This window comes from Sorghum bicolor, chromosome 1, assembly GCF_000003195.3.
Source record: "Sorghum bicolor cultivar BTx623 chromosome 1, Sorghum_bicolor_NCBIv3, whole genome shotgun sequence".
NCBI classification, from domain to species: domain Eukaryota; kingdom Viridiplantae; phylum Streptophyta; class Magnoliopsida; order Poales; family Poaceae; genus Sorghum; species Sorghum bicolor.
In genome coordinates, this window is record NC_012870.2 from 64,440,469 (window position 1) to 64,461,419 (window position 20,951).

Sequence of the window (20,951 nt, forward strand, 5' to 3'; positions counted from 1 at the left end):
TTATACATCTTTACCCATGAGTCATGATTTACCCTTTCTCCCGAGGTAGCTAATCTCTAAACCCCCTTCCCAGGGAGGTCGGCAGGGATCACTATGAAGCCTTTCAAAAGTTCGTCTAACCTGTTAGGGCCGCAAGGTTTCCTTTGCGCGCAGATATAGAGCCCCCCTTCCGATGGCACAATGACTCGCAGCCTATACACATACAGACAGAGGCCACACTACCCAAAACGGTTCAGCCCCTCCGCCCTTTCGGGTAACCTCTAACAAGCTAGAAAAGGTCTTCATACTGAGCTAAAGCTAGAGCCATTATAGCCCTCATGGTTGTACTGTTGTCCCGGTGATCACTTACAGACAAGATCTCATATAGTTATTTGTCATCTTTTAACGTTCATTGCATAGCTATTAATCATCTTACAAGATCATGGATTATATCAAGCACTAGCACATCTACAACAAATGCATGTCAAGTAGGTAGCAAGGAATACAGGTAACAATCATCTATGATTTTGCTAAGGTCGACAAGGTGATAGCATGCATATGATATATATGTGTACTTAAGTGAATAGGTAACAAGGATGATCCCAAGTTATACTTGCCTTGCTCAAAGCTCTCCTGAGCCTGCTGGTCTTCAAAAGCTTGGTCTTGATCACCAACGTACGGCTCACCGTCTATTCCCAAACTTCAATCAACAACACGCAATCCAATGTAGACAATCATACACGAAGCAAGCAAGTTATTATTAGAACAATACACCAAACAGTAGTAAAACAAATATAAAAGTTTATGAAAATATTCTACGCAGCGCTACGATCATACAAACGTAAAGTTCACGAAAATCGGAATTAAAACGTGAAAGATATAAATTTTCTAAGATTTCCTATAGAGAAATAATTAATTAAATAGTACCAGGAAATTAAAAAGTTTCAAAACAGTAAACTAATATTTCTAACATATAGAGCATGTAAATACGAATCTAACGGAATTTGAATGGACAAAAACGGAGTTAATATGAGCATTTTATAAGCAAAACAAATCCAGTGGCAATCTTGTAAATAGCAGAAGCGCATTTTTCCATTAACCGGCCAGGAATACGCCTTTGGCATTGGAAAACTTATTTTACTCAGGGCGCTAGGGACTGCGGATTTGAATAGCAAAAACTCTAGGGGCTCTTTAACAATTTTTCCGTTTTAATCTGGGCCCCTTGATCTTCAGATGGACGGTCCCCAGGGCCCCTTGATCTTCAGATGGACGGTCCCCAGGCCACCAGGGAGAGCCAGGCGGCGGCCGGCCGCCGGTTGCCAGCTCCGGCGCGGTGGCGCCATGGCCGTAACTCCTGAGCTCGCCGGCGTCCGCTGGCTTCTCGTTTCCGAGCACCGTTTTAAGAAAGAAAAACACCGGGAAGACGAGCAGCTCACCGCGAAGTCGACTGCGTCCTCGGTTCGGTCCGAAAGGGAGTAGGAGGAGCACGCGGCGGTGGGGCTTGACTCAACCTCGGCGAGATCCAAACTGTCGCGGATATACGGAGCTAGGGCACGTTTTCGTGGTTTAGATGTAAAGGAAAACCCACCGCGGTGCTTGGGAGTCTTATAGAGCACGGTATAGCAAGAAATCCCGGATTCACAGGATTTGATTCGGCCACGGGACTCTCGGCCGAGTCCTGCTCGAACACGGCTGGGGAAGGAGAAGGGTGCCGCTAACATGTGGAGCCCGCGCGTCAGCCAGCAAGGAAGGGAGAAAGGGCGCGGGTGAGCTGCCCAACTGGGCCGCCGTTGACGGGCCAAGGTGGGGGAGTAAGCAGGCCAGAGAGGGGCTGGGCCGAGGGGTGAGAGGGGGGTTCGGCTGGGGTTTTCTTTTCCCTCTTTTTTTTTCTTTTCTGTTTTGTTTTATTTTTTTTCAAAGCCTTTTTCAAAAAGGATTTTGAGGACAATTAAATACAAACCAAATACAATCAACACAAAATAAAATATGTCTCAGCATGAATGCACAAAATCATGTTACTAAGCTTATGATAAATTTTAATTTCCACAAAAATTGTTTATTTGCTACATTAAATGCTCATTAAAATTCTTAAATAATTCAAATTAAATCCTATTAATTGAAATTCAAATTTTGGGTGTTACACTTCATGAATCATGCGCAATGTATATGTTTGCGAAAAAAGTCAGATGTCATCTTATCCTATATATGCATGTATGTGTTACCATTTATATATTTTCTCTTGGCATGAGAGAGATGGGCTATGTCTCTCATGCATTGAGACGCTGACACAGGTTAGCTTTGCTCTTTTTGCTAGTTCAAAGGTTCTTGGTCTCTCTCTTCTTCATGTGGCATTTTATATTAGCTTAGACTAGCCATTGAAGGTGCCCTAAGGGCGAAGAACGCATCATATATTCTCTCACCCCTCTTATGCTCCCACAACCTACCCATCGTATGTTTGTGTGAAAAAAAAAATCAGCCAAAATGAGAATGGATGATGCAAAGATGCATGTTCATGCAAAAAGTTGAGGATGAATAAAATGTTATGGAAGGAGGGGGGAAATTAGCATGTCTAGTGATTTGAAAAATAAATAAATAATCATATATAGGTTTAAATGTTTAGTTGCTTTTGTTTCCATTGCCTATGGCTTCGCGTCGTCCTGCGGACATGAAACAGAGTGTTGTAAGATTTTATTTTCTTAACTAGTACTTTCTCTATCTCAAATTATAAGGCAATTCAAGAATTTTGGAGAGTCAAAGTCTTTCAAGTTTGACCAAAATTATATAAAGAATTATAAAGATCAATTTATGAGATCAAGTGGATATACTATGAAAATATAATTAATAAAGAATCTAATGATACTTAATTGATATCATAAATGTTATTATTTTACCATATAAATTTGGTCAAACTTGTGATGCTTTGACTCTCCAAAATTCTTAGAATGACTTATAATTTGAAATGAAGAGAGTACGTAGGAAGACTTCTCTCAATCCACTCCCTAAAAAAATCCTAAATATACCTCGCTTCTTTAATGGGCCACGTGGTGGATCACAACCCGCAGCTGTCTACATGCTGAATTCCTCTTTTTTGTTCCTCCTAGTACAATTTTCTTCATCCTCCATTTTTTTTCATGAACATGCATCTTAACAGGGACGGAGGGCTCGGTAGGCTCCGCCGCGGATGGCCACCCAATGTTGATCCGTCCGCCATGGATTTCCAAGTTGAAGGTGCCGCCGGCCGCTGGCTGCTGCTATCGAACAAATGCCGAATATAATGTCCGCACGAGGGAGATGATAGAATAGATGACTCGCTAGTTGGCCTTTGCTTTTTGGGCCTTGACGCAAGCCTTTGTGGGCTTGTGCTTGCGGGCCGTGCACGTATATTGGCTAGCCCGTTCATTTTCTAGCGCAATTACAAACCATTTGCCTTCGGCCGCTCTAAATTCCTATCGTGGCTCGTCAGTTCGTGACTTTTCTTCTCGGTCTCTCGGATGCGGACGCAGTGCAGGCATCAAATCTGCAACAGCAAGCCGGCGATCACCGACGTTGAGACGAAGGCCTTGTTTAATTGCAAAAAAATGCAAAATTGATATAGTAACATTTTTGTTTGTATTTAACAAATATTGTCTAATCATAGACTAACTAGGTATAAAAGATTCGTCTCGTAAATTACAGACAAACTGTGCAATTAGCTATTTTTAATATATATTTAATACTTCATATATGTGCCGCAAAATTCGATGTGACAGAAAATCTGAAAAAAATTACAGAATTTATGAGGAACTAAACAAGACCGAAGCATTCACCCTTCGGCACCGACAGTTCAGTAACTCGTCTAATTTTGATACTTTTTTTTTAGTTTTCCCATTGTTATTATTCAATCTTTTGGGTTTCAAATTAATTTGCTTTGGTTGATTTTGAAACACAGGGGATTATAAACTATAAATATGGAAGATGACTTTGACTCAGATGAGTTCGAACAAAGATGCTGCTGCAGTTGAAGATGAGATGGAAACTAAAATGGCAGCATTACAAGTTGAGGAGGAGATTGAAACTGATGGGGAAGATATTATAACTCACTTTAATTCGGATCACATTATCATTGATTCGGGGCTTCGTATACCGATTGATCAATTTTCTACCAATATTAGATTCAAAGTTAGTTAACTTTATTTGCTTGTATTTTCTGTAATTACTTATATCTTAAATGCTCCGGTGAACTATTTTAAGAGATTCAAAGTTTGACTACCACTATGTCTGGTGAACTATTTTAAGAGATATTATCTTAGTATATATTGTTATCAACTTTGCCCTGCCTTAAATTTTTTCGTCCTCCGCCACTGCATCTTAACTTGCATCATCTACCTATTCACAGTTTTTGTTGATCTTTAATGCACATTCTGATGGGTTTTTAAACATGGGAGCATGAGAGGGGTGGGAGCACAAGAGACGTTCTCACAAAGTAAGGACATTGACGTGCTTTGTTGCTTTTATTTTAAGAGTGTATATACATGCTCTCACAAATTAACACCAAGGTAGCACATCCCTCTTATGAACATATGTATGCATATTAAAAATAAAGAAACAATTCACACACAATGTCAAAAATAGTGAAAGATACGTCTTATAATATTGATAAAATTATCATAAATACCTCATGGACCAACACTTTAGCTACTACTAAAGGAATAATAAATTCATCCTAGTAGAAAGTAAATTATTTGTGGTAGCTAGAACCTGCCCACATAGGTTTAAGTCTTTAACTAGTCACGAATGCTCAATTTTTTTAGATATTTTTTGATAATTTATGATGTTATTCTTTTGAGAGTATCTTTTATCTGTTTTGAGATCTACCAGGTTAGTTATTTGGTGGTAACCATAGAGATAAGGTGTGTGTGTGTGTGTGTGTGTGTGTGGAGTGCATGTACATGTTGTCATAATAGAGTGCATGTATATGTGAAACCTCTGTTTTCTTCCACATTGTCCCTACAAATCAAATAGATTGTATGTATATGTGGAACCAAGTTATTTGCATCAAAATATGTTTATGTTTTGCACACCCCCTCATGGTTGTGAGACATTATTAATGGTTTTGATCATACAAATTCATGTCAAATCGAATGTCAACATGCACTTTGGTGGCAATGCATTGGGTGGCGTTGGGGGGCGGGCCGAGGCCGGTGAATGATGAGCAATATGGAGCGGTGTGGCTTAGTATTGAAGATGAGGGAGCATAGTATAGTGAATACCACTGATATTGGGGTTCAATTCCAATGCCATAGTCTTATCCATCCAAAATAGCTGCACTCTGAGCTATCCAATACCAATTCAGAAATCTAAGGCTAAATATCTACATCTAAACAAGGTATTGTATTTGGATATGATCTTTGAATGTCTGAACACTATATTATAGGGTGCAAGGGAGTTCACTTACCTCTTTAATCAATGTTGATCGCATAGAGTTTTAAATAGTGTACACTACAAAAATTATTGCCTCATAGTCACCTAGAAAGTTGATTATCTTTATCTAGTCAAGTAACCATAAAGATGTCCTATTTTGTTTGGTGGAGAAGTTCTCTTTGATTTTTTTATTTAATTAGGTTCTAGAAAATTCAAACTATTTCTAAAAAGGAATATCATTACAGTCTTAAAGAGACAGATAAAATAAAAATATTAGTAATAAAAGAAATTTTAGAAAACAAAATACTAAAACAAAGTAAGATTGCTACAGGCCTTGTTTGGTTGACGTCCTCATGAGTCAATCTAATATTCCCTCCATCCAAAAATAAATCAATTTCTAAAGTGAGTGTAAATTAAACTATCTTATGCTTGATTAATTTTATAGGAAAAACTTACAACATCTATGAAATAAGATGAGGACATTATAAAAATATATTGTATGGTATATCTAATAATAATAATTTGATATCATAATCTTGATATTTTTTCTAGAAATTTGATCAAAATTTAAAGTTTAACTTAAAACAACTTTAGAAATTTGGGTATCAACCATGAAAATCAAATACCTATTGCTATCTAGCTTTTGCACATTTTTCAATGCGAGAATCAAACAATCTTTAAGATCTAATAATGCTTAAATGTATTAATATTATATTATGTTTAATATTATTATTACTATTACTATTATTATTCTTTTTATTACTACAACTACTTTTATATTATTATTATTGTTATTATTATTGTTACTACTGTTGCTATTGTCTCCTTCTATTATTATTATTATTATTATTATTATTATTATTATTATTATTATTATTATTATTATTATTATTATTATTATTATTACTACTACTATTACTATTACTATTACTATTACTATTACTATTACTATTACTATTACTATTACTATTATTATTATTATCCCTCGCTCTAAAAGACTAAAACCCTGTTAGATTCTGCTCCCGACTCAGCCGCTCAGGCCGGCCCTGTACTTACGCACCCGATCTGCCTGTAGCTGTGTATGCTGCAACCCTACCCTGCTTTTTGTTCTTCCATCCATCGCCCCCAGCGTGTGCGCAGCGCAGCCCCCCAACCCACACGACTGGGCCGCCCGTCGCTAACGCCCCGCTTCGGCCCCTTCGCCGGCGACGAGCACCACCAGGTACGCCCTCTCCCCTCGGTCTTCCCTTCCTGCTTTGCGAAGCCGTGCGCCCAAACCCTAACTATTCGTAGGTACGCCATCCCCTTGTTCTCGCCCTTGCTGCTGTGAGAAACCGTGCGCCCAAACCCTAACGTACTATTCGTATTCGGATCTGAACTATGCGTGTATTATGCCTGCTTACTTCGATTGCTTTGCAAAAAAATTAGCGGGTGTTCACGTGTACACCCAGGTCCGCCCCTGGCTGCGATGCCCTTCTATGTTTCCGACAGCGCCTCGCGCGATTTGTTTGATGGTGAGGGGATATAAGGGTGGTAGCTTTGGATATGTCTGGATAGGTTCTTGGATTTTTGCTCCGTTTGTGGTTTCCTCGTGGAATCTGCGATTTAATGAGGTGTCTTTTGGTGCCCTATGCAGTGAAGTGCATTGATTTGATATGTTAGTCGGTTATTAGTGTTTGCTACTGCCTACTTCGGTGTAGTGTAGTGTTCCATTGTGACCAGTCTTGGCAATGTCATCAGCTATGATAATTTATGGCTAACAGTTGCGTTCTTTATCAATTTCTTGTGCATTGTGACCATTGTATTGTTCAGTAAATGTCAGAAGTCAAGACAGTTTTTTGTATTATACAGAATGAATAATTATGTTTCATCAAAACACATCATGTAATCATTGCTTCACTACTAGTGCTCTACCCCTGTGTTATGCTAATAGAACTAATAGAATGTAAGCAACTAATTTAATACTTGGAGTTCTATAGTATGCTTAGTGTTCAGTGGTCTAGGAATTGTAGTTTTTGCACTAATTGAATTTCTTGTTTAATTTAATTTGATTTGATTTTTCTTTAGTGACCTAGCATTATTTGTTTCAGATACAAATATTAAGGTTATTATTAATTGATCTAAGTATGTAGCCATTTACTGGAGTCCATAGGCTTCAATTGATGATTTAGTCTGTTTATCTTTTTTTTGGTCAATGGAACAAATTTTATACTTGGCCAAGAAACAATGTGATGAGAATAAATTTTTGAGGTCTGATAATGTAGTGCCTGATTTGGTTGTTTCTTCCATTGGCAGTCACCATGTCATCATATCCTGTGCTAAACAACCGACCAATCGATCAGTGGAGAGTCACTGATCTGAAGGATGAGCTCCGTAAAAGGAAGCTTCCTGTTAAAGGTTTGAAAGATGAACTCGTTAGGCGACTCTTTGACTCCATTCAGAGTGAAAGAGAAGCTGAGGAAACTGAAGAAGCTGATGAGGATGTGGGAGTGAATGTGGATGATCAGTTACCTGATGCCAATGCTAGTGAGGAAAATACAGTTACTGTTACAGAAGTTCATCAGGAAACTGTGGTTCATATCACTCAGCAAGTTGAAGCTCCTACAACCGAAGTTGGTCAGGAATCTGCTCTTTCTCCCACTAGAGGGGCCCCCAGTGTTGATGTTGAAGAGGCCTCAACAGCCAAAGGAGAAGTACCTGAATCATTTGCTGGAACATTTGAAGAAGTGCAAGTGCAGACTGAAAGTACTAATGAGCCTCTTCATGAGAAGACCTCAGACATTGACACCAATGAGGCAGTCATTGTCAATGATGCAATCGATGTGAATTCAGACTTGACCCCTGCTGAAGTCAAGCTTGGTACTATGGAAGCAAGCAAAATTGAAGAACAGGATTTCCCCCCAGCACCTGTAGATGCCATAACTTCAGATGCTTCTGGTCCTATGGATACTGATGTTGTCACAGCTGCAACTTCAGATGCTGGTCCTATGGATACTGATGTTGTCACAGCTGCACCAGTTAGCGACGATGGGGAGAAACTGGCACCCAAGGATGATTTGGGTAACAAGGTGTCAATGTATGATGAAGAGCACAATAATTCTGATACCATGAACGAGGACCGCAAGCCCATCGAATCAAAACCAATTAATCAGGTACCTGAGGTTAGTCCAGATTTAGGGTCTCAAATTAAGTGTGAGTCGATTTCTAGTGATAATCTGTCAACTAACAAAAAGAATAATATAGAAGATAATTTAAATGCTAATAATTTTGATTTAGAACTAGAGGTTCAGCCGAAGATGGTCGAACCATCATCCGGCATTACTTCATTAGGTGGAGATTTGCAGCCAGTGGATGATGACAAAGAGCTGGTTAAGAACCAGACATCTTTGGAGGACTTAGATTCCACAGCTAATGTGGACTCATACAAGAAAGATAGTCCTGAAGGTGGTTCTCCAGAGAAATTAAATCTAGACAGGAGTTCAGGTGATGAGTCAATGGAGGAGGATGTTGCGGAAATTAAACAAGTTGAGTCCAATATGAAATCTGATGTTCTCGAAGGAAAGAATGAACTTAACTCAGAAGATGTGAAAGAGGTGATCCTCCCTGATTCTGTTGTTGAGCCTTCCAAGGAGGTTATAGCTGAAGAAAAGTCAGCAGCTTCAGCAGAAAAGAGGAAACTTGAAGGTTTGTTTCTCTCCCTACAAGTTCTATCTGCTTGATTTTCCCCTGAAATATCCTAATTATATCCTATAGTTTCTTACTGTACCTTCAGTGCCTTCAACACATAATTCAGTGTGCATGCTTTATAGTTTTACCTGGCATAAAGTACCCATCTTGAGTCATAATCCTTGCAATTCTAGTGAGCATGCAAATGTTGCACACATGTTTATCTTGGCAGCTTTGCTTTGATATGTGATCACTTTGCAGCCATTAGGAACCATTAGGCTTCCATTGGAATTTGAAAGTTCATGGGGATGTCAACAGATCATCCAAAAGGAAAATGCCTATAGTAATCACATTGCTTCTCTAGTAGAAGTTTGGTGTCTTAAAATGTTCTGTTTCCTTTCAGTACTGTTTATATTCACGAAAACAATTAAAGCCTTCAATGTGGGATAGTTTGGTCAACAGTTATAGAACGTGCACCTTGCATTGAGCTTAGAATTATTTTAATGTTTGCTTTTCTTTTCATTGTTGGTTCCATCTGTTATAAATTTGCTTTATGCATGATGTAACAAGCATATGATCAGCTGGACATCAAGTTTTAAATTTGGACATGATCGTTGAATGTGCAAGTTAAATGCTAACTTCTGGTTGAATGCACAGCTGAAGAAGGTGTTGCAAACACTGAACCAATCAAGCGGCAACGTCGGTGGACTGCAGACGTTGCCAAAGTTCCAGAGAGACAAACATTGAGTCAAACTGGTCCTGAAACTCCTAAGGATATTTTTCAGCCTGCTTTCAAACGATCTTTTGGGAGGTCTGATTCAACAGCCAGTATAGATTCTCCTAAGGAGCGGATTGGTGAGTCATTGCAGAACCTTCGTTTCTGTATCTATAGACTTCATATAAGTGACTATCTGTTAACCTTTTTTTATTTGTGTTGCAGTACCACCTTCTGAGAAACCTGCCACAACTTCTTTGAGAATTGACCGATTTGTACGTCCATTTACCCTGAAAGCTGTGCAAGAGCTTCTTGGTAAAACTGGAACTGTACAAGACTTCTGGATGGACCATATCAAGACTCATTGCTATGTTACAGTATGTTTCTTTGCTAAACCAAGACTTACGCTATCTGAACTTTGTTGTTTATCACATCATCTTGAAATGAAAAATAAAAGCTGCCATTCAACCTCATTCATGAAGAAAATTCAGGCTGCATGGGATGAATAACATTTTGTACTCCACTTTTAAGCAGTTGGCGTTTGATAAGTAATAACCATGCTAAACATATTTGCCAAATGATTCAATTATTGTGATAAAGAAACTGGAACAATTCAAGGTATTGTGGCCTTATGAATTGAATTTGTGTAGTGCCAACACTAGACTTTTAATTTAAAGTGTTTCATTGCCTCTGTATGTTCTGACTATGTTGTATGCATATTCTGACTGCACTGTTAAGCTGACTTTGCCTCATTACACTCCAACTTTATAGTTTTCTTCGGTGGATGAAGCTGTGGCTACTAGGGATGCTGTTTACAACCTACAGTGGCCCCCAAACAATGGCAATAAGTTGGTTGCTGAATTTGTTGATCCTCAGGAAGTGAAGCTCAAGGTTGACCCCCCTCCACCACCAGCTGCTCCTATTAGCCCAGCTGCTGCCACAAGGGCACCTCCTGTTCCACAGACACAGGCTAATCAAAGTGTGCCACGCCAGGCTGCTACACCAAAAGAGCAACTGCCACCTCCACCTCCCCTTGCTAAGCCCCCTATCGCTGACCCAGCTGCATTAGTGAGAGAGAGGCTTCCGCCCACTCCAAAGAAGCCAGAGCCTCCTGTTGTGACACTTGATGATCTCTTCAAGAAGACACAGTCCTCTCCGAGGATCTATTATCTGCCTTTATCAGAAGAGGAGGTGGCTGCCAAGCTTGCTGCACAGGGCAAAGGAAAAAAGGAATAGGAGGTATTAGCTTGGAGTTTGTTGCGGTATGCTTAAGTTCTGTTGCAATGTGCTGTACTGTTCTTTTCTATCCGAATAATGGTGAGGATATATCTCATTCAATTGCCCTCCCTCAGGAACATGGCGTGGGGTGGTCACAGCAGCTGACAGGTACTACTGCTGCAGACCATTTGAAATAACCGGCGGCGGTGACTGCTGCAGCAAAAGAGTAGTTGTAGGGTTGTTCTGTGGAAATGGACTAGGGTAGGAGCAGCAGCGGCTTGTATTTCCTAAAGAGATTATTAGTCTTGATTGGGTATCCGACTAGAGTGTGTGCGAAAGTTATTTGAGCTACATGAAGTGTCAGAGGTACTTGGTTTAAATTTATGCTGTCAGGTACTGTTAAAAGATACTGGTTTTAGTTTTGAGTCTATGGAGCGTACTGTTACTGTTGAGATGCTTTTCTTATTTTAGCCATTGCCGTCGGGATTGATTGCTGACCGTGAGGCTCGAGTCAAGTTGGTGCTGTCGGTTTACGCTTTACACTGGTTGATACTACCTATGTCCTGCAAAGAGTGTAATTCTGGGAGTATTCTTGATTAAAGTGTCTAAAACTTGACCAAATATGTTAAAAAACAATATTGTTTTACAAAATAAGTATATATAAAGATGTATCTTATGAGAAAACTAATGACGATGTCATAGCTATTTATATTTTGAATAATTGGTCGCGAGCAATTAGGTATGTAAATATCCTGGCTCGGTCTTTTAGAGGTGTGCGCGCGGCTGTACTATGTAATTGAAAAAATTAAAACAATAAAAAAGGGCAAAAACTACGTTCGCTGGTGAGAAGGGAACTGGAATATGATCTGGGTACTCGGCCGAGCATCAAGGGATCCCGATGTGAAAAAAAAAAACATTCTGAGAAGGTTGCTGTCCGTTTTGCTGTTTTCTTTGTCATAGCAACTGATGCGATAACAGATAACTCAATAAGGAAAAAGTGAAAAAAAAGAAACGAAAAGAAAAAAGTATCCAGACTTAGATCGGGAGTATTAACCCCGACGCTGTTTTCTTTCTCATCATGGCGACTCAAGCTGATAACAGATAACTCGATAAGGAAAAAAATTTGCAAAGAAAAAGGAAAAAATTATCCGGATTTTGATCGGGGTATTGAACCCGACGTGAATCGAACACGCAACCTTCTGATCTGGAGTCAGACGCGCTACCATTGCGCCACGGATCCGGTTTTATTCACTCCAGAACATTAATACATATAGAAACAGACACACACACACACACACACACTCTAATTGTTTAATAACCACAGTTTTGTCTTGGCATCTGACGTCCACACGAGGTTTTTTTTTAAACAAATCACAGGTAGGTTTGTGAGTTTGCACTGTGACCTGGCCCATCCCGTGGAATTCTCCTCACCCTGTGTTGTGTTCCCATTTCGCCAAACTACACAAGTGTTCCCGAGCAAGTCAAAGGTGCGTGCAAGCAAGTGTAAAAGCAAACACGAGACAGGCAAGGCAAGGCAATGCACGCGTCACGACGAGCGACCCAGGCCAGGCCGTTCCATATCGTCGTCGCGCATGGGACCATGCCAATGCGTGGATCGCAAATATATATAATCACGCACGCATGCGAGCTGCGATCGCATTCGCAAGTACAGTACGGGACTTGAATATCCGGCGGTCGGGGTTCGCTTCTGGTTGCTAGTCCCTCTCGCCCCGTTTCCATTCGCTACACTACACTACACAAAGAATGGGCAATATATAAGCCTATAGGGGGGCGGTGACAACCAATTTGTGTGTGCGTGTGCGCTACAAATTGAGCTTTATTTGGTTTACTACATCGTACGACCTTCCTCTCCCTACCACTACCAGTACCACCAATCAATCGATACATCTTAATTAGCTGAGACACAAAACTATTGCAACACACACACACACACACACCCCACACGCATTGGAACAAACCCCATCAAAATTAATTCATAAGTCCATGTCCATGCATATGAATGACACTTTTGTCTGTCCATCCACGTATATAAAACGTATTTAATTTTAGGGTGAGAAGGAAAAAAACACCTCAAATGTAGATTTTGACGGTTTCTTCATTGTATATTGTCAGCTGCTACAATCAACATCATTTCAAGCGTACGACAAGTTGAGATTTATGCAACCATTTGTACATGGAATATTGCAACCATTTTGGCTGTGTGCCTCATGTTAGGCAAAGGCCAAAAGTTGTCCTCTACCTTTGGCTTTTGTATCAACTTGATGTATTGATTCCGAAGTTTTAATAAAAGCTTCCTTTATCAAAAATGTATATGATTTGATTTTATTTTTTTTTGTCAAAGTTTGTAATGTTTAACTTCTCAAAAGAAAGAGTGTAGAAAAATACGATTTGAAGCGTGTCGTCAAATGCTATACAACTAGTTATAGGTTACATTACATACAAAGAGAAAACAGGAATTTGCTATGCTGATAACCTAATATTATTTTTCGTGTTTAAATTCAATTTTATCCAACAAAAATACAAGGACAACAAGCCATGGTCAATATGTTTTTCTTTTTGTTTTTGTTTCCATTCACTTTTGGTCACTCATGCCTGCATGCTTCGGACTTAAATTAGCTAGCGGTGGAAGTTTCCACCTTTTCTTGTGTCATTGAGTTGATTGAAAATAACCTACTAATAATTAATACAAAATAAAATAAGATTATACGTGATTGTGTTAGGGGATAGAAATGAATTGAGATACTATCGCCAATTCGCCATGTAACTAGCTGACCTAGAAAGCACCGTTCATATGTGCTATTTCCGTCCCTATAAAAGTAAAAAGAAAAATGTTTATATAAACTAGTACCAACAGTTAAAACTAAAAAAATATCGATATACCAAGAAATTGTATATATTTTAATGATAACTACTTGACATCATGAATATTAGTATTTATTTATTAGTGTAGAATTGTTCGATATCATAAACACTAGTGTGTTCTTTCCTATGTAGAATTGATCAAATTTGAGATGTGTGTAAAACAGCTAATCCTCCGGTGGTGCCATATTTGAAGTGAAAGGATATTATAAACTGGCTGTCACCATCCTGAAATTCCAGAGTGATAATAAACCATCAAAGCACACCATAACTACACATACCAACTACTATCTATAGATAGACCACACTGATGGGCCGAGTATATTAGTACCACAACTTAATTTACATCTCCAATGATAGGCCACCTAATCGCAATGAGCCAATGACTTGCGCGGCTGCATGCATGTTGGTGGCAGTTTCCTGTTTGCGGACAGACGGTGACAGAGCCCCTTTAATGGAATGGAAGAGGAGCGATTAGACGGCCTTCGCCTTAATTCCTATTTATATGGAGACTGGTTAGGCAAGATCACTCCGGATCCGTGGCGCAATGGTAGCGCGTCTGACTCCAGATCAGAAGGTTGCGTGTTCGATTCACGTCGGGTTCAAAACCCCGAACAAAGTCCGGCATCCCTTTTTTAAATGTAACCACTTTTTTTTCTTTCTTTTGCCTATTTTCATTTCAATGTAAGCACTCCACAATTTGCATTACTTTGGTCTTGTTTAGTTCCACCTAAAACTCTTTTTCTTTCTTTTGCCTATTTTCATTTCAATGTAAGCACTCCACAATTTGCATTACTTTGGTCTTGTTTAGTTCCACCTAAGACTCGAAAACTTTTTAAGATTTCGCATCACAATATATATAAAACATAAAATTTAGATAAAAAATAACTAATCGTATCTGTAATTTGCGAGATAAATCTTTTAAGCCTACTTAATCCATAGTTGAGCAACATTTGCCAAAAACAAACGAAAGTACTAAGTAGCCAAAAAAATTTCACCCTAGGAACTAAACATACCTTTTATTTATTAATTTTTTTGCCCAATTTCTTGTCGTTTTCTCATAAGAGGATTTAGCAAGTGCCTGCATATTCTCAGCCTGAGCTTCAATCGGTGAACAACAACCAAGGTCTTGTTTAGTTTCAATTTTTTGTAAAATAGATATTGTAGTATTTTTGTTTGTATTTGATAAATATTGTTCAATAATGGATTAACTAGGCTCAAAAGATTCGTTTCGTAAATTACAAACAAACTGTATAATTATTTATTTTTTAATCTATATTTAATGATTCATACATGTACCGTAAGATTTTAATTGTGACGAAAAATCTGAAAAAAATTTATAATTTTTTTTAGAACTAAACAAGGCCCAACAGGGGTAGGGCGTGCTCCCTTGTCCTTTCCCTGGTTTAGTGGTTTTGTGCACTCAATCTCCAGTCGGGGGACCATTCCATGTGGCTTTATGTCTTGTTTAGGTCGTAAAAATTTTCGTTTTTTTGACTACTGTAGTATTTTCATTTTTATTTGACAAATATTGTCCAAACAAAGAGTAACTAGGCTCAAAAAATTTATCTCATAAATTACAGATAAATTATGTAATTAGTTTTTATTTTTAACTATATTTAATGCTTCATGCCTGCGACCAAAAATTCAATGTGACGGAGGGTCTTACTTTTACTTGGCGGTCTATCAGAACAGGGCGATCTCCTCTGTCTTTGCCCCCGCTGAATTGCACATCAACTACCCTTCTCTATCCTTCTCTCTTAATTTAAGGGTGGCACCGTCGACCCGCGCTGGACGGCGGCGACGCGAAGCAGCAATTAACCCTGCCGGCCGAGGCGACGTGCACGTTCGGTATGTGCTCGCCGTCGGTCTCCTCCCCCGTCCGCCGTCCCCGCCACGCACCCACATGCACATGCGCATCCTTATCGCCGCTAGCTAGCTCCTGCATGTTGCCGAAGCCGAACGGCCACAGCTCCAGTCGCCTTCAATGCCTCTGGGCTGGGCTCCATTCGTGCCAGCGTGCAAATGGCACGTGGGGGTGGCAGCTGCTAGCGGGCGCCGGGTCGACACTTGTTGTCAGTCCCCGAGCGTGTACGAGTACTGTACTAGTAGTACTACGTACACTGCTACAGGTAGAGGTGGTAGAGGATCAGCAACACGATCTTCAAAACACAATTTTAAGCTTTTTTTATAAAAAATAGTTAGGAAAAAATAATATATATATATATATATATTATATATTCTATAAAAGTATTTTTCAAAACAAATCTATTTCATCTAATTTTCATATTTACAAATTTAATAATTTTAAAGTTATTGATAATTTATATTTTTAATGTCGACTCAAATCTCGTATAAACAACTTCTAAATTCTATAGGGTATTGCACAGTATTATTCATGACCTCCCCACTTGCGAAACTGCAGCCTGCTGCCTGCAGCTGCGATGCGTTGTCTTCAACTTCAATTATAGCCTGTGTCTGACTCTGACTCTGATGCACCGGCCGGAAGGGAAGCGCACCGCCACCTATCATCTCTTTTCACATTTATCTCCCTTCAGGGCGTGTGCAACGGAGCATTTTTTTTTTGTAGTAGTTGAAATCGCTAGCGGCCAGAAAGATAATGACCTTGTTTACTTTCTAAAAATTTAACAAAACTTTTCAAAATTCATTTTACGACACATGTATAGAGCATTCAATATAGATAAAAAATAACTAATTACATAGTTTACTTGTAATTTGTAAGACTAATCTTTTGAACCTAGTTAATCTATTATTGGACAATATTTTTCAAATACAAAAGAAAATAATACAGTGTCCATTTTGTAATTTTTTTTGCAATACACAAAAAAAAGTGTTGCTTAAGCTAACTTACAAGCTAATTTAACTACTCGAGTAAGAGTTGTTTTTATTTATTTATAGTATTTTGTCTGGTTATGTGCTGCCTTAGCGTTAGCACGAGCATTATATGTGTTGCTGTTAGAGAGACAATGCAAGTGCAATTTGATCTGATTGATTGTGCTGGGTCGATCAAGAACTTGTTAAAACTCATACCGCAGGGGATAGTATGCGCCTCCGAGCATTTGCGTTAAGGTAGATTATTGACTTTTGCTATTTATTTGTTGATAGATCTTTTTTACTAAATCTGTTAAATTTCTATATGTTTAGTTGTGCTTTAAGATTTTTACGGGTGACTAGACACTCTCAAAATTAACTTAGGGGAGGCTTTGTTCAATTCGCAAAAATATTTGGTTCAAAGATTCGATGCGATGGAAATCTTGAAAATCTTGGAAACTACACCAGACCTAAGCTAACTAGTTGCTCTATGGAAAGTACTATCATCACTGCCATTGTAGGAGTATGCCTAGGCCTTGTTTACTTCCAAAATTTTTTGCAAAATATGAATAGTAGCACTTTCGTTTGTATTTGACAAATATTATCCAATTATGGACTAACTAGGCTCAAAAGATTCGACTCGTCAATTCCGACCAAACTGTGCAATTAGTTTTTATTTTTATCTATATTTAATACTCTGTGCATATGTTTAAAGATTCGATGTGACGGAGAATCTGAAAAAATTTTCAAAAATTTTTAGGGAACTAAACAAGGCCTAGTTGTAGCTGTTTGCAATGCAACCTGTCCTCCATGCGTCAAGGCCGACAGTGTGGTTATTGCAACTCGTTCCCAAACATGAAGAGGTTGGTCACAGGTCTGCATGAATAATGAATGGTTCCCAAACTGTGCGAGACTCTGTGCCTGCTACTACAGCAAACTGAAGTGTGCAAACGCGGTGGGCATGCCTGCATCGGATGATCTCGGATCCCCTCGTCCAGCCTCTGATCCAATTAATGGGCAAATAAAACCATATATATGTACGAAGTCACTGTCACTTCAAATTCGCTATAAAAGTGATGATATCTTCTTCCTCTAAAGTTCAGGGTCAGGAGTAAAAATTACACATGATTTTCGCTAACATTTCTGCATGGACAGGGACAGCGTCATTTAACGAGCAGACACGATAAGATCATAAATAATTAATACAAAAAAAATAATACATGGTGATCTGATCCTCTGTTCTAAAAAAAAATTACATAAGTATTTTTTCCCCTTTGCGGTAGAAAATAATAACAAAAAAGAATAGTATACGGTACACTACTGGCTCAGGCTACTACACGTATGTTGTGCAGTTGTGGGGGTAAATACACACTTTCGTACGCATTGGAAACCGAAACAACAACCCTGCTTCTACTGCTTCCGTTGTCCTCACTTACGGTTTCATGCAGTAGCATGCAGGAACCACCTGTACCAAGTGTTGGTAAAAACCGTAGCGTTAGAGCATCATGGTGTCGCCTTGGACGTCGTTGATCCAGCCGAACTTGTCCATGTACGGGTTGGCGAGCGTCTCCGGCGGGTAGTCGTCGATGCAGTCGGCCCAGGCTCCCCTGTCGGCCATGTCGCCGGTCACCTCCCACACGCAGCTGTTGCACTTGAAGCCGGACCCGAAGGTGACCATGAGCACCCTGTCCCCGACCTTGAGCCTCCCCTTGGCCTCCATGTACGACAGCACGTACCACAGGCTGCTCGCCGACGTGTTCCCCCACCGGTGCAGCGTCATCCTCGCCGGCTCCACGTCCTCGTCCTCCAGCCCCAGGCTCTGCTTCACCGCCTCGATCACCGCCGTCCCGCCGGGGTGCAGGCAGAAGTGCTCCACCCCGGCCTTGAAGTTGATCTTTGCCGCCGCGTCGCCGCCGCCCTTCTGCTGCTGCTTTCCCGAGCCCTGCAGCATGTGCGGGAACTGGAAGAAGAGCCTCCGGGCGAGGTGTCGCGCGGTGAACCGCGCGAGCTCGGCGACGGGGAGCACGCGCGGCGCGAGGCGGCGCAGGTTGACGGCGAAGGCGCGCACGGCGGCCTTGGGCAGCGCCTTGCTGAGGCTGATCCCGACGCGGCCCTCGCCGTCCTCCCGCTGCAGCGCGCACGCGTGCGCGTCGTCGCTGGCGCCGATGTGCGCGCGCACCAGGCACCTGAGCTCCATCTTGGCGCGCCCGCGGCGCGCCGGGTCGTTGGTGACCAGCGCCGCGGCGCCGCCGCAGCGGAACAGGCAGTTGGCGAGCATCATGGACTTGTCGGTGCCGGAGTACCAGTTGGGCGCGATGGACTCGGACGACACCACGAGCGCCAGCGACGCGCGGCGGGGGCGCGCCCGGAGCGCGTTCCGGGCGAGGTCCAGCGCGACGAGCCCCGCGCTGCAGCCCATCCCCGCGAGGTTGTACGCGGCGACGTCGTCGCGGAGGCCGTACCGGCGCACGACCCGGGACGACAGCGACGGGGACGGGGAGAGCATGGAGACGTTGAAGACCAGCACGTCGACGTCGCCCGGAGAGACCCCCGTCCGGGCGAACAGCTCGGCGACGGCCTCGTCGAGGAAGGCGTCCATCTCCTCCAGCGAGTCCTTGAGGGTCGGGGTGTCCTCGCGGCCCTCCAGGATGCTGCGCGGGGCGTAGGTCTCCTCGCCGATGCCGGAGCGGACGACGACGCGGAGGAGGAAGCGGTAGTCGGTCAGACCGAGCCGCGCGTTGCGCTGGATCACGTCGCCGGCCGTCTCCGTCGACAGCTTGCGGTCGTCACGGGGCTTGTGGCAGACGTAGTCCAGGAGGTAGCACCGCGACTGCCGGCGGCGCGCCGCGGCCGTCCAGGCAAGGTACGCCATGGCGTGCGCGAGGAGGAGCCACGTGAGAAGAGGAAGCAGCTCCATGGATCTTGCTCGATCTCGGTTCTCTTGGTACTACTAGCTAGGCACGTTGGTGTGGCACCATAAGCAGAAGACAAGTTGAGCGAGTGATTACTTGCATGCTTATGGTAGAAGCAGCAGGGGGGGTGTGTTTATATAGGCGCCCGGCCCGGGTCGGCCAGAGGAGCTGGCCCAAGGGGGCCTGGCTCGGACGAAGTGGGGCTTTGCTGGGCTATTTTTCAAGTATAGTACTTTCGACCTTCTTACTTTGTAGGCATTCTAATCATTTTTCCTTTTATCGATAATTTTGTACTAGAATATACTAAAGCCTTGTTTAGTTCGCAAAAATTTTCAAAATTTTCCGTCAAATCGAATCTTTGGTCGCATGCATGGAGTATTAAATATAGACGAAAATAAAAACTAACTGCACAGTTTACCTGTAATTTGTGAGATGAATCTTTTGAGCCTAGTTACTTCGTGATTGGACAATGTTTGTCAAATAAAAACGAAATGCTACAGTACCCAAAAACAAAAAAAATTTGCGACTTAACTTTGAGCGGCCACCGGCTTCCTGTAACTGTTCAGATAGCTGCGCTCATTTATTGTGATTCAGTTAAGAGTTAGATCTAATTAAAAGGAGAGCTTCTAGTCGAAAAAAATAAAGTAATTTTGACCACAGCTTTTTATTTTGAAATCTCGTTGCTTGAGATGACTCCTTCCCGAGAGAGCACGTCTAGAGGAGTTGAAGCTATTTTAAGAAGACATAAATAATGGTTCCTTTAAAATGAGACTGGTTTTTCTCTGTTTCACTGGAAAAATAACGGTGAACGACCTTTTCTGCTAAACTGTTTTGTACAGCTCTTTTGAAGAAGCTAGAGCCAAAAAGGAGGTCTATCAAACATGGCTATTATGGAATTACGATCTTGCATACATAATTTTGCCAGAGCATCTCAAGGTAGGAATTCATCTCTCGCGTGATCTATTGATCTTGGTATGTCATGCCGCCACCCACCATTTTGCCACCTCCAGCCCGGTTTGGCTGCTGTTTAGCGAAAAAATCTTCAGCTATATTGTCTCTAAAATATGACATGCCCAGAAACGTGTCTAATGAGTGTTCCAAAAAATAATCTGCAAGTAAGAATATAAAAACTTTTCCCTTCTGATACCTCTTGGCAACCTTAAAAACAATGTTTTTTTTGGAAATATATATATTTTTTGCCAGTTTACAAAAGCTCTTACAGAGATGATTTGTGGCAACGGGGTCCCCTAGCTTGCTGCACCGGTTTTGGAAAAAAAAAGGACGTCTTAAAGAATCTGTTTGTGTGTAGCAGTGAATTCATCATGACATGCAAAATAGCTTACAATCTA

General features: G+C 41.2%; 2 protein-coding genes and 2 non-coding genes across 5 annotated transcripts; 2 read left to right on the forward strand and 2 right to left on the reverse strand.

The window, feature by feature from the left end:
• Positions 6,445 to 11,430, forward strand: LOC110431408 (formin-like protein 5). Of its 2 annotated transcripts, none has more exons than XM_021450520.1 (6): positions 6,445 to 6,601; positions 7,675 to 9,063; positions 9,703 to 9,900; positions 9,986 to 10,137; positions 10,532 to 11,022; positions 11,113 to 11,430. In XM_021450520.1, the coding sequence occupies exons 2-5, from the start codon at positions 7,680 to 7,682 to the stop codon at positions 10,994 to 10,996; spliced, it is 2,199 nt and encodes a 732-aa protein (XP_021306195.1). In that variant the 5' UTR covers positions 6,445 to 6,601; positions 7,675 to 7,679; the 3' UTR covers positions 10,997 to 11,022; positions 11,113 to 11,430. The 2 variants fall into 2 exon arrangements, with proteins under 2 accessions (XP_021306195.1, XP_021306191.1); XM_021450516.1 differs by having other exon boundaries at positions 6,467 to 6,601; positions 10,532 to 10,999.
• On the reverse strand, positions 12,147 to 12,218 carry TRNAW-CCA. Its single transcript has one exon. It is a non-coding gene; the product is annotated as a tRNA-Trp (tRNA).
• Positions 14,392 to 14,463, forward strand: TRNAW-CCA. The gene has a single exon. It is a non-coding gene; the product is annotated as a tRNA-Trp (tRNA).
• Positions 17,877 to 19,696, reverse strand: LOC8080750 (3-ketoacyl-CoA synthase 12). The gene has a single exon (XM_021458824.1). The coding sequence runs from the start codon at positions 19,605 to 19,607 to the stop codon at positions 18,186 to 18,188; it is 1,422 nt and encodes a 473-aa protein (XP_021314499.1). The 5' UTR covers positions 19,608 to 19,696; the 3' UTR covers positions 17,877 to 18,185.

Coding starts and splice junctions, on each gene's coding strand:
- LOC8080750 (XM_021458824.1), bottom strand. CDS start 19,607: ATGGAGCTGCTTCCTCTTCTCACGTGGCTCCTCCTCGCGCACGCCATG.
- LOC110431408 (XM_021450520.1), top strand. CDS start 7,680: ATGTCATCATATCCTGTGCTAAACAACCGACCAATCGATCAGTGGAGA. Junction 9,901..9,985: donor TTCTCCTAAGGAGCGGATTG/GTGAGTCATTGC, acceptor TTTGTGTTGCAG/TACCACCTTCTGAGAAACCT. Junction 10,138..10,531: donor AGACTCATTGCTATGTTACA/GTATGTTTCTTT, acceptor CCAACTTTATAG/TTTTCTTCGGTGGATGAAGC.